General features: G+C 40.0%; 1 protein-coding gene across 4 annotated transcripts in view; it reads left to right on the top strand.

The window, feature by feature from the left end:
* NFX1 (nuclear transcription factor, X-box binding 1) overlaps nucleotides 1-14,091 on the top strand; it is a 75,566-nt gene that overhangs the window by 14,159 nt on the left and 47,316 nt on the right. For all 4 annotated transcript variants that reach the window (XM_038552603.1, XM_038552604.1, XM_038552601.1 and 1 more), the window contains exons 3-6: nucleotides 2,887-3,045; nucleotides 5,957-6,034; nucleotides 9,462-9,567; nucleotides 13,130-13,201. In XM_038552603.1, coding sequence (XP_038408531.1) covers nucleotides 2,887-3,045; nucleotides 5,957-6,034; nucleotides 9,462-9,567; nucleotides 13,130-13,201 — 415 coding nt within the window. The remainder of the gene's footprint in view (nucleotides 1-2,886; nucleotides 3,046-5,956; nucleotides 6,035-9,461; nucleotides 9,568-13,129; nucleotides 13,202-14,091) is intronic.

Raw genomic sequence — 14,091 nt, forward strand, 5'->3', positions numbered from 1 at the left:
GAATGTAATAGTTTACCAGCACAGAGCTTTTTCAGGACAGTACCATCTTTTACATATGTTACACATGTTTTGATAAAACTGAAGTGTTGTTGGTGAAAGGGTTATACTGTTTCTCTTTCTAGGTCTTTCCAGAACCTTTTGCTGTATTTTTATTTCTTTTCATTCATTCATACAAATATTATTGAGTGCCCACTATGTCCCAGGCAGCACTGTAGGTAAAAACTTCAGCCATCAAGGAGTGTACATTCTATGTATATAGTCAGGAAGTGAGATGAAATAAGTAAGATATATGATCTGTAAGATAGGATATATAAAAGCGGTATGGATAAGATAAATGATCTATGAGATTCAAGTGGTGTGGAGAAAAATACAGTATGGAAAGAGATAGGGAATGTTCAAGGAGTCGGTTGCAATTTTTAAAAGTATGACCAAAACCAGTCTTTTCATTGAGAAGATTACATTTTGAGTAAATACCTGAAGGCAGTAGGGGACTGAGCTATGCCGATGTCTAAGGAAAAATATTCAAGACAGAGGGGGTATAAGTTGTAAAGACCCTCAGACAGAAATCTACATGCCAGTCTGGGACTAGGAAGGAGGACAGAGTGTTCTTAGAGTAGTGATCTAGGGAAAAAGGACCAGCAGGTAAGGATGAAAAAGTGGTGAAGGCTGTTGTAAGGGCTTTGGCTTTCCACACATGTGATGTCGGAACCATTGGCAAGTTATAGGCATGAGTGGCAGCATCTAATTGGCATTTTAGCAGGTTCCCTCTGGCTGCTGTGGTGGTAGGCTGAAGTAGGGCAAGGGCAGATGTAGCAAGACTAGTTAGGAGGCCATTTTAAAATTTTTTTTTTTTTTAAAGATTTTTATTTATTTATTCAAGAGAGACACAGGCAGAGGGAGAAGCAGGCTCCATGCCAGGGGCCCAATATGGGACTTGATCCCAGGTCTCCAGGATCAGGCCCTGGGCCGAAGGCAGCGCTAAACCGCTGAGCCACGTGGGCTGCCCAGGAGGACATTTGAATAATCCAGGTGACTTGGGTAGTGACTTGGGCCATAGTAATAGCATAGGGGTTGGATTCTGGATGTATTTTGAAGGCAGAGCCAGTGGCATTTACTGTCAGATTCAACATGAGATGTGAGAGATCACCTTTGGAAAGGGCTTAGAGCTTTGTGGCTTATTCAAAGTTGGCAGTTGCTCCCACATTGCTGTATGTGTGTGCATCTTAGTGGTCAATTCCACCATGACTAGATTTAGAAACATTGCTTATAAAATAATTATTTATTAACAAGCCATAAACTTAATGAATAAGAGAAACAATAAAATAAAAAAGACAGCCTTTAGGGTAAAAATCAAAACAATAATCCATCATAGGGTTCTCATGTATGTTCCAAGCTTCACTTGTTTTTTGTGTCCTTCTAATTCTGTCCTGGAATAATCAATAGGCATTTTCTACAAAATTTATCCCAAATGTATTCTCACAGCTATTCCTCTGCCCCAGTCAGGTTCTTGTATGTAGATGACTCAAACATAATCTCACTCTTTCTTTTTTTAAGATTTTATTTATTTATTCATGAGAGAGGCAGAGACATAGGCAGAGGAAGAAGCAGGCTCCCTGAGAGGACTCCAGGATCACGACCTGAGCTGAAGACAGATGCTCAACTACTAAACCACCCAGGCACCCTGAAATCTCACTCTTTTGATGTGTTGTTATCTGAAGCGAGTACAGTTCCCTTTATCAAGTACTCCAGGCTTTTGTCAGAGCAAAAGTGCTATCCCAGAAACTTTACTGAAGCCTAAAATCAAAGGAAAGAGGTTATAGAACAGACTAGATGAAATAAATATTTCTTCATCCATTCATTTAATAAATATTTACTGAGCATCTACTAAAGGCCAGGTGCTGGAAATACAACAGTAAGCAAGGCAGACAAGGCCCTGGCCCTGCCTCACAGACCTTGTAGTCCTTGTGTTCTCTGTTTCTTTTGACATTAAATTGGACAATCAGAAAGTAATCTTAGGAAAGCTAGTATGAAATGATTAAAATATGAGCTTTGTGACCCTGGGTAAGTGATTGAACCACTTTGAGGCTCAGTTTCTGTCTCTGTCTCTGTCTCTGTCTCTCTCTCTCTCTCTCACACACACACACACACAAACACACACACCTCTCTAAGAGCACCTAACTGTACTTGGGATCTAGAAAGGCTTTGCTGAGATTGTGTTTGAGGAACAGTCTGGAAATGGATAAAGATATTAAGGAATACATCTGAGAGGATTCTGATCTCCCTCACCAGATGCTAAGCTTCTGGAGCCAGGGTCTGTGCCTCCTTCAGTCTAATAACCCTACCATGGAATTGTGGTAAATACCAAGAATATCTTTGTTGAATAGGTCAACTAAAGACTTTCACGGCAACTACTAGAAGAGATGTTACCACCCTGGGTTTTTGGAACCTGTCCGTGCTTAGGTTTCTTTCCATTGACCACTGCAGTTTCATGAGCCCCTTCCTAGCCTGAATGCATGGATCTGGATCGGATTCAGAGGAGGCAGAGCAAGGTGCTACAGGTGCTAGGATGCTTAAGCTGTGTTATGAGGGGCATTTGTCTACTCTGGTGGGTTCCTGGGCAGTTTCTTGGGAATGTTTCCTCAATTGTATGAGGCCCCCCCCCCCCCCCCCCCCCCCGAATGTGCACTTCCTAAATGTTCTCCCTCAGCATATTCCTGTTCCTTCTTGGCCCCAAACACTGAACAGCAAACAACCTTACTCAGAATCAGACATGTTTAAAACCTCTGTGTTTGGATTCTTCTCTTAGATGCCTTGTTGATCCTTGGTTGACTAAAGTAAGGAATGTTTTTCTGCGTTTGAATTAATTCATTTGTTTTTTTTAAACAGGTTCTCTAATTGAACAGCTAACTACAGAAAAATATGAGTGCATGGTGTGCTGTGAATTGGTTCGCGTCACAGCACCAGTGTGGAGTTGTCAGAGCTGTTATCATGTGTTTCATTTGAACTGCATAAAGAAATGGGCAAGGTCTCCAGCATCTCAAGCAGGTCAGTCATTTCTCTCTTCAAAATAGTTATTCTCACTCATTTAATAGATTCAGATTTTAAATTTGGTTTTTTTTTTTTTTAAGATTTTATTTGTAAATGCATTTCAACATGGAGCTCCAACTTAACATCCCTGAGATCAAGTCACATGCTCCACCAACTGAGCCATCGAGGCACCCCTTAAACTTAGCTTTAAGAAAATTATTTAGGGGCACCTGGGTGGCTCAGTGATTGAGCGTCTGCCTTTGGCTCGGGTCATGATCCCGAGGTCCTGGGATTGAATCCCACATCAGGCTCCCCATGGGGAGCCTGCTTCTTCCTCTGCCTATGTCTCTGTCTCTGTCTCTTATGAATAAATAAAATCTTTAAAAAAATAACTTAATTTCTCTTGAATATTTTATCTGTGTTGCCTTGAACACGTTTCAGATGACTAGTATTAAGCTGTAGATCTTTTTAATTGGTGTTTTGTTTTGTTTTTTTTATTCATGACAGACAGAGAAAGAGAGGCAGAGACACAGGCGGAGGGAGAAGCAGGCTCCATGCAAGGAGCCTGATGCAGAACTCGATCCCACGACTCTGGGGTCAAGCCCTTTGCCAAAGGCAGACACTCAACCGCTGAGCCACCCAGGCATCCCTTAAGCTGTAGATCTTAAATAAAGAGCTAAGGAGTGCCTAGCTGGCTCACTTGGTAGAGCATGCTACTCTTGATCTCAGGGGCATCTTATTTTTATTTTTTAAGTAAACTCTATGCCCTAGAGTTTAGTTTACTTAAAAAATAAAAATAAGATGAAATTTTATTTTATTTAATTAATTTTTAAAATATTTTATTTATTTATTCATGAGAAACAGAGAGAGAGAGAGGCAGAGACCCAGGCAGAGGGAGAAGCAGGCTCCATGCAGGGAGCTCTGTGTGGGACTTAATCCTGGTACTCCAGGATCACACCCTGAGCTGAAGGCAGATGCTCAACCGCTGAGCCACCCAGGCGTCCCAAAATAAGGTGAAATTTTAAAGAGAAGGTAATTTTAAAAACAGCTAATGGGCAGCCTGGGTGGCTCAGTGGTTTAGTGTCACCTTTGGCCCAGGGTGTGATCCTAGAGACCCGGGATCGAGTCCCACATCAGGCTCCCTGCATGGAGCTTGCTTCTCCCTCTGCCTGTGTCTCTGCCTTTCTCTCTCACTCTCTCCCTCATGGATAAATAAATAAAATCTAAAAAAAACAAAAAAAAAAAACAAAAAAAACAGCTAACATAATATTAAAATATATTTGGGGTATAACAAAATCAGTTGCAGTTTTGGAAAATGGTAGCTTTTATTTAAGTAGCAACTACAGAAAACATTTCTTCTATAGTTTGCTTTAAAATTTTCTAGAAAGCAGATTTTGGGGCACCTGGGTGGCTCAGTCAGTTAAGCATCTAACTTTGACTTGGGTCATGATCTCCAGGTCCTGGGAGCCTGCCTCATCTTGGGCTCTGTGCTCAGTGGGGAGTCTGCTTGTCCCTCTGCCTCTCCCCTCTGCTAATGCACACTCTCTCTCTCTTAAATAAATGAATTAAATCTTTAAAAATTTCTTCTCGGGGGATCCCTGGGTGGCGCAGCGGTTTGGCACCTGCCTTTGGCCCAGGGCGCGATCCTGGAGACCCGGGATCGAATCCCACATCGGGCTCCCGGTGCATGGAGCCTGCTTCTCCCTCTGCCTATGTCTCTGCCTCTCTCTCTTTCTCTGTGACTATCATAAATAAATAAAAATTTAAAAAAAAAATTTCTTCTCGGGACTCCTTGGTGTCTCAGTGGTTGAGCGTCTGCGTTCAGCTCAGGGTGTGATCCTGGGGTCCTAGGATTGAGTCCTGCAACAGGATCCATGAGGAGCCTACCTCTCCCTCTGCCTATGTCTCTGCCTCTCTCTCTTTGTGTGTCTCATGAATAAATAAGTAAAATCTTTTTAAAGATTTTAAATATTTTAAATAAGTAAAAAAAAAAATTTATTTTTTATTAAAAAATAAAAAATGGGGCAGCCCCGGTGGCGCAGCGGTTTAGCGCCGCCTGCAACCCAGGGCGTGATCCTGGAGACCCTGGATCGAGTCCCACATCAGGCTCTCTCTATGATGTCTGCTTCTCCCTCTGCCTGTGTCTCTGCCTCTCTTTCTCTGTCTCTATGAATAAATAAATAAAATCTTAAATAAAAAAAAATGTTCTCTAAAAAAATAGCATGTTTTCTGATCTGTGACTTTTAATTTAAGACATCTTGGGCACCTGGGTGGCTTAGTCAGTAAAGCATGCAACTCTTGATCATGTGGTTACGAGTTCCATCCTCATGCTAGGTATAGAGATTACCTAAAAATAGTCTTTTTTTTTTTAAGATTTTACCCATTTATTCATGAGAGATAGAGAGAGAGAGAGAGAGAGAGAGAGAGAGAGGCAGAGAAAAAGACATCTGGATTTTCCTGAATATACTCAAATTTTTCAAGCCAAGATTTAGATAATGTTTATCTTAATATTAGAACCACATAATGAAATGATAATCATGTGAAATGATGGAAGCTAATGTGATGGTGGAGGTGTTAGCTGATGTGATGGTGATAATCGTATTCTAGTATGTAAATGTATCAAGTCAAGCGTTGTATACTGTAAACTTAGTGTTATATGTCAATTATATTTCAATTGACATTAAAAAATATGGGTACCCGTTTGATTACTATATTTAAAATCCTTATAAGTCTAAATGCAATATTTAAGCAAAGCATTCAGTATTGTGAATTTATTTCTTAAAATCTTGATATCCTTAATATCTAATATCCTTAACATGAAATGATTGCTGCTGCTTTAACATTAAGGCTTCTTATCGATTTAATTTTTTAAAATTACATGTACTTTTGTAAGGAAATTATTTTGGTTTCCTCTCATTTTTCTTGACAGATGGCCAGAGTGGTTGGAGATGCCCTGCCTGTCAGAATGTTTCTGCACACGTTCCTAATACTTACACTTGTTTCTGTGGTGAGTTTTTGCTTTCACTTGAGTCTCTTCCATTTCATGCATTGTAACTCATTTTCTAGCCCAGAAGAAGTGATGTAACATGCATGTTTTAGAAGTTACTAATAAAACCTCAGTGTTCCAAGAGTCTACTGACATCATCTGGATGTGGTCCATCACACAGCCAGAGTCACAGACCTGGTGCTCTTGGCAGCTGTCCTAGACATGGAACTTCTCATCATGCCAACCAAGCTCATGCTACTTCTGAGCTGTGGTGCTGGTCTCCTTAATCTTAGCTTTAGACCAGATCTGACCAGATGGTGGAGGCAGGCATAGACTTGGGCTCCTTCTTACCGTTAACTGTAACAGCTTTAATATTCCGGATTTCAGCAGTATGTGTAAAGAGTTGTATTGGAAAAGTACTTTATTTTAACAAACCAAGAGATCAATCCTTGGGGTCTTTATAGTAAAGAAAGATTTTCTGTAAACCAGCATTACAAACTATACTCCCCCTTTTGGAATACTTCTTGTTTTTGAACAGCTCAATATCCCTATGTGTTAGGAAAAACTTCTGCAATCCAGATGCTCATTCTTGCCACTAGTCCTTTTATTATGTTTCTTTTTAGTATTTTTTTAAATTTTATTATATATGTCTTTTTTAGTTATTTTTTTCTTTCCTATCTTCTAATGGCTAGCTTCATCTAATTGTTGGTTTTTCAAATTTTGCTTAACCATCTGTCTCCCTTGAACCATTGAATTTTTGCTTCCGTCCTCATCACCTTGCTGCATCTGTTTTCAGAAGTCATCAGTGACCCCTTCCTGACTAAATCCAGGGCTGATTTATAAGTTTTTAACCTTTTGTGGCAGTGTAGTAGCCTGGGAGCTTTTGATCATTCCTTTCTTGAAATGCCTAGCTCTTCCTATTAATTTTTTTGCCTGCTTTAATTTGCTCATATTTATTCTTTCCCTTTACTTAACTAGCAGCTTTCACTAAGAATTGGTCATTGACCATCAAGTCTTCAACTTCTAGATTCAGTCTCTTGGTGAACTCAACTATCTAGACAATTCTTTCCTATCTTTTCTTTACATCTTCATCACTGATGCCTCATCCATTCAAGATCGGACCCCAGTGGGCAGCCTGGGTGGCTCAGCGGTTTGGTGACGCCTTCAGCGTGGGGCGTGATCCTGGAGACCTGGGATTGAGTCCCACGTCAGGCTCCCTGCATGGAGCCTGCTTCTCCTTCTGCCTGTGTCTCTGCCTCTCGGTGTGTGTGTGTGTCATGAATAAATAAATGAAATCTTTAAAAAAACAAAACAAAACAAAACAAAAAAACAGAAAGATCAGACCCCAAACATTGTCTTCCAAAGGAAGCCTTTCTTATACCCTCTTCCACTTTGGCCACTCTTTTATTTGGAATCTGCTGGTCAGATTGCCAAAATCTGAGCATTAAAAGATACTAAAATAGTATTTGTTGAAGGAATGAATATTTTGGAATGTACTTTTGGAAAGGCAACATGAAACTAGAAGCAAGAAATCCATGTAAAACTTAAACAAATAGGACCAATACCAAGTCTTAATTACCTTACTCTAAAGGATTTTTAGACATATAAAGTCCCACAGTGGAATTAAAAATCTTGTTAAAGCCTTCATTGACAAATTAGATATGAGGCCCTACAAAGGTAGAAGAGTGGGATAAGGGTCAAGATGATCTGAGCAAGGTGAAATGGTGTGGGAATGCAAATAATGGCCTTATTTTACCTAATGACTTTGCTCTTTCTGGAGACCATTAATGTGATCATTTTATTGAGAACTTATTAACGTAGCATAAAGAAACGGGAATGAGACTGTTTATTGACTTCTCAGAGCTTACAGTCTTAGAGCTAAGATACATTTAACTTGATGTTCTGTAAGTCCAAAGAACTGTGGGAGACCCTTGGGGTGAATCATTACTTTGGGCTAGATGATTTAGGGAATCCTTAAAAAAGGAGGTAGAATTCAACTGAGCTTAAAAAGTTATGTAAAATCTTGGTAGGAGAAAAGATTTGTTGAAGAGAATAGCATAAGCAGAAGTGTTTTTTGTTTTTGTTTTTTTGTTTTGTTTTGTTTTGTTTTTAAAGCAGAAGTTTAAACATAAAAAGGTTCAGGATCTTTTAGAAGAAGGGAGAGTCATTGGTTATGAAACACAGGATTTGTAAAGGTAGAGACATGGGAAATAACTGGAAAGGCAGGGCTGACTTTTCATTTTTCTTTTTTTTCTTTCTTTTTCGATCATGACCTGAGCCGAAATCAGGAGTCAAATGCTTTTATCATTCGAGCTACCCTGGCACCCCAGGGCTGACTTCTTGATGCCAGGCTTAGACATAAGGACTTCATTTGGCAGATGTGGGGAGCTTCTAAGGGTGTCATTGTAATTCTTTATGAAGATTAAGGACAGGGAAGGCTGGAACTGAGGACTTGGGGCAATGCAGAAAATGTAGATTTGGGGGGGGGGAAGGAAAAAGAAAGAAAATGTAGATTTGGGAATCATAGGCCTTTAGGTAAAAGGAACCTCTCAACATGAATAAGATTTCTGAAAGAAACAAGATAGAAAAGCAGAGGCCAAAAAAAAAAAAAAAAAAAAAGCAGAGGCCAAACACTGGGGACAGGCTATCATTTAAGGTGTAAATTGCCCAGGTGAAGATGAGTTCCTCAAGGGCATGGAGGAGTGCCCTGCCTGGATCTTAGGCTTCCTGTCTCTGTGCTAAGTTCATGGAAGATATTCACTAAAGCTTTGCAGGGAGGGGATCCCTGGGTGGCTCAGTGGTTTAGCACCTGCCTTTGACCCAGGGTGTGATCCTGGAGTCCCGGGATCGAGTCCCACATCGGGCTCCCTGCATGGAGCCTGCTTCTCCCTCTGCCTATGTCTCTGCCTCTCTCTCTGTCTCTCATGAATAAATAAAGTCTAGATTGTTCTTTTATGCCCACTTCATAGCTTTAGATTTGGCAGGTTCCTACTGCACAGAGGATTTATGTCCTCTCCATCTTGTACTGCTCCCCCATTCCTCACCCCATTGTTCTCTTCCCTTATTTCTTCTTTCTGATCCTTAAGCAGATATTCCCATATCTTCAAGAGCCCACTTACAAAAGACTTACCTTGTAGGTTATTTTTTTTTTTTAATTTTAGAGTAAATGTGTCCATTAGTCAAAGTGGCATTTTCATAAATAAAAATGACTTTTCTTTTCCAGGTAATCCAGAATTTAGAATTTATCATACTTGGTGAAGCTTTTGATGAGTAGCATTACAGTCCTCTTTTTTTTTTTTTTTTAAGGATGTGGGTTAGATAATATGTTTGCAAACTAATGAAAACCACACTGAAGTTTCATGCTATCTTACTGTATTGTACTGTTTCATTAAAGTTTAGGATGCAGTTGAAATTTATACCATTAACTTTCTGATCTGATATATTTTAGGCAAGGTAAAGAATCCTGAATGGAGCAGAAATGAAATTCCACATAGTTGTGGTGAGGTTTGTAGAAAGAAACAGCCTGGCCAGGACTGTCCACATTCCTGTAACCTGTAAGTTGGAACACTAGACCCCTGGGGATTGCTGGTAGACTTACTTCATTCATGGCTCTGAGTACATATGTCTGGTGGTTAGCATGCAACAGGATGGGGCGAAGAGCAGTATGGTACCATTTACTAAGCACTTATACTGTGTCAGGCACTCTGCAAGAATTAACTCATTGAATCCTTGCAATAGCCTAGTGATGTATTGTTATTTATCATCATTTTACTGATAAGGCTCAGAAAAGCCAAGTGTCTTGCCAAAGGTCATAGTGCTAGGGCATGGTGGAGCTGGGATTTCCACTATACTATACTCAACTATACTTAGCGGTTGAGCGTCTGCTTTTGGCTCAAGGTGTGATCCTGGAGTCCTGGGATCAACTCCCGCGTTGGGCTCCCTGGATGGAGCCTGCTTCTCCCTCTGCCTATGTCTCTCCCTCTTTCTGTGTCTCTCATGAGTGAATAGATAAAATCTTTAAAAAAAAAAAAAAAGAAGAAGAAGAAGAAGAAATATCCCCTAGGGATACCCAGGTCCAACAGAGTATATAGGACAGACTTCTCTGTCTATTAGGAGGCAATTATGTAGGGTCCTGTTGTATAGTGCTTTTAGGATATGAATCCCTTCTGTACAATAAGTAGCCAGCTTTACAATGTATCCAGTAAGTTTCTAAATAAGAAGAGGAATAACCAATACTGACAGATGACAAATTTCTACAGCTTTGACTTCAGACAAATGTTTAATTCCTGGAGGAAGGCACTTAACAGTTGTGTAACCTTGGACAACTTACTTAACTTCTCTAAGCCTTACTTTCTACATCTGTAAAATAATGATATGAGCATCGATATTTACAGAGTTCTATGAATATTAAATTAGTGCATCTAAGAGGCTTGGTATGGAGTCTGGTAAGTGGTCAAGTAATGGTAACTTGTTTTATTACCCAAATCTAAAAGTAAAACAGACTTCAGAGTGTGATCTTGGTACTTCTGCTGCATGGAACAAGGGTAAATGTTGGGCCAGAGGCCTTGTGGGTCAGGATGTGGGGGAGGTGCTAAGGAATTGCCCATGGTAAGAGACTGCCCAGCCTGAGCTATGTAGCCTGGCCTGCTGCCTGCTAAGCAATAGGCCACACCCTTCTTTTACTGCATCCATAGGTCTTTCCTCAGAACCCAGGGACTCCTCTGTTTAAACTGTTCTTCCCTCAGTTAGCATTTTAAGTAAATTCAATAATAAATTAACCCTTTGCATGAACTATCTTTCTGAAGTCTTTAGCAGAAATGGCCCCCTGTCTTGACTACTACAGAATATCAAAAGTGATGCAGATTAGGTGGTCAGTACCATGTCTGAAAAGAAAGGATGCCCTAAAACTTGCTCCTTGGTGGATTTGGAAATCCTTCTCTCAGGAACTGCCCTATTACTCTTGTCAGGCCCCTTGCAGTTGCTGAACCTCATTCCCTGAGATCCCCTTCCTTTCCAAAAAACACTTTGAGTTTCTCTCATTTATATGTATCAGGACTCCGAGGCCACAGTTGGCCCTTTTGTGTCTCTATTTTAGGGTGTTCTCATAGATTATAAAATTCTCTAGAGCAGTTATTCTCAACCTTCACTACACATTAGAATCATTTAAGGTGTATTTTTTTTTTTTAAGATTCATTTATTTTTATTTGAGAGAAAGAGAGAGGCAGAGGGAGAGGAAGAAAGAGAATCCCAAGCAAATGCCCCTCTGAGTGTGGACCCTGACTTGGGGCTCTATCTCACAACTCTGAGATCATGACCTGAACTGGACACTTAACTGAGCCACCAGGCACCCCTCATTTAAGCAGTAGTTTATAACACTAGTGCCCAGTCTCTATCTCAGACAAGTTGAATCAGAATCTCTAGGAGTAGGTCTTTCCATATGATTCTGATATGGAGCCAGTGTTGTAAACCACTGCTCTAAAGGTTATAAAACCCTAGCATTGAGTCCAGGTCTGAGGGATACTTGAAGTAACCTGGAGTCATCCATACCCAGTCAGTGATTTATCTGCCAGTTTAAACTTATTTAAATGTGTGGACATGTAATAGTTTTACCTGAAAGGGTTGAGGCATATCATAAGAAATATAACTGTTGACGGGTGCCTGGGTGGCTCAGCGGTTAAAGCGTCTGCCTTCGGCTCAGGGCATGATCCTGGAGTCCTGGGATTCAGTCACACATCGGGCTCCCTTCATGGAGCTTGCTTCTCCCTCTGCCTATATCTCTGCCTCTCTCTCTGTGTCTCTCATGAATAAACAAAATCTTTAAGAGATATATATTGAGAAAGATATATATATCTCTCTATAAAACTGTTGAATGATAATACTCATCTTTAAAGAAACATGCTTAAACTTAAGTCTCATATGGGTTCTGTCAAATGGATCACCCCAGAAGACTAGGCACTTGTGGATTGTTTTTAGTGTTTAAAGCTTATTTAAGAATAATCAGAGCTGGTTTAGGAGTCATACTAAAGGGCAGCCCCGGTGGCTCAGCGGTTTAGTGCTGCCTTCAGCCCAGGGTGTGATCCTGAAGACCCAGGATCAAGTCCCACGTCGGGCTCCCTGCATGAAGCCTGCTTCTCCCTCTGCCTGTGTCTCTGCCTCTCTCTCTGTGTCTCGTAAATAAATAAATAAATGAAATCTTTATTTTAAAAAAAAGGATTCATATTAAAAAATTCAGCCAGAGCACTGTATAGACAAACCTGTTTTTTTATTTTTATTTATTTTTAATTTATTTATTTATTTATTTATTTAAAGATTTTACTTATTTATTCATGTCTCTGTCTCTCTGTGTCTCTCATGAATAAATAAGTAAAATCTTTACTTAAAAAAAAAAAAGCATTCTGTACAGAAGTCTAATTCTCACCTATACTATCATACTTCTAAGTCCAGTTCTTTCTATGAACTCTTTCCCGTTTATTCTCGCCTTATGTTATTTACCAGCATGTCTCCCTTCGTGTCAGCCTTCTTTTCACTTGTTAGCCCATTGCCTGATTATTGACTAGAGGAATGGCCATTCACTTGAGTGGCAAGATATTTTTATCCCTACACATCTCACTAAGTGGACTAAGACCATATTTGGAAATGTCATCTTTAACTGTCAGACCCAAATAAAATCAGTATTTTGGCTTGAGCTTTACTTTTCTGGTTAAATTTTTTTTTAAGATTTTATTTATTTATTATTTTATTTATTTATTCATGAGAGACACAGAGAGAGAGGGGGGCAGAGACAGAGGCAGAGGGAGAAGCAGGCCCCATGCAAGGAGCCTGATGTGGAACTCGATCCCGGGTCTCCAGGATCGCGCCCGCGACCAGATCGCGCCAAAATGCTGAGCCACCCAGGGATCCCTGGTTAAATATTTTAAGGCAATAATGCTATCGATTCTTTCTGTATGAAACATTTGTATTTTTGTTTAAATAGCTTAATCAATTTTAGGCAAATACTGAAACACTTCATAGTAGGGTTTATTTGTTGCCACTTTTACAGTAAGACCTAGCAGGGGCAACTTTGTTCAAGTTCAGATGCATGAGTATGATTTATTCATCTGAGCCTTTCTCTTTTAGTCTCTGTCATCCTGGACCCTGCCCGCCCTGCCCTGCCTTTATGACTAAAACGTGTGAATGTGGACGGACCAGGTAAAGTTAGAACTACACTCTAAAGAAGACTTCTACATTGATGATTTATGTGTGAATTTCTAAAGAAAGAATTAGTAGGTAGATATAAATAAGTAGTAGGCATAAATAGTACTTTTTAATAAATAGTATTTTACTCTGCTGCCCTGAGCCTGTTCAGCAGTCTTAAAACTGAATGAGAAATTCTATGCACAGTGAGATTACCCATTTCAGGTGAAATGCCAAGATGACAGAGACTTTTTTCTTAACCTTTTTGTGGGTGAAAGAATCAGGATTGAACCCAGGCCTGTTAAGGTTCAGGAGACAGGGAACATATATCTGTACCTAGCATTGTATCTGGTATCTAGGAGATTTTCAGTGAATATTGTCAAATGAAAGAATAAGTAACCCCACCCTCTTTTTCATTATTATACAAGTTCTCCATCATCAGGGCAAGGATCACTAATAGTTATGGAATGTTTCTGAGGTCCAGTAAGACCCAAATGATTTCTGAACCACAAGACAAAATGGGATTAAGGCAATTTTCAGTGAATCACATTTGTCTGAACTTTCGAAGATAGGTATGTGGCCTGAGAGTCACATGTAAGGGCTCTGTGTCAGAAAGACCAGGTCAGACCCGGGCTCTGCCACTAGTTATTTGTTGACCTGGGCGAGTCGCTTGATCTCACTGGACCTCATTTTTCTTATCATAAAATACAAATAATAGTGTTCACCTCCAGGGGTTGATACTGAGCACTGGAAACTATTCATCTGTGTATGTAACAGTGACTTTCTAAAAATATGTAGTTGAGATGAAAGTAGGGGATTATTTAAACTCTTCTTGTAGCAGAGTAGACTCCAAGCTCTAAACCATTACCCTGGGAAGAGACCTGAAGGTAGTCTAAAAGCACTAG

This window comes from Canis lupus, chromosome 11, assembly GCF_011100685.1.
Source record: "Canis lupus familiaris isolate Mischka breed German Shepherd chromosome 11, alternate assembly UU_Cfam_GSD_1.0, whole genome shotgun sequence".
Lineage (NCBI taxonomy): Eukaryota > Metazoa > Chordata > Mammalia > Carnivora > Canidae > Canis > Canis lupus.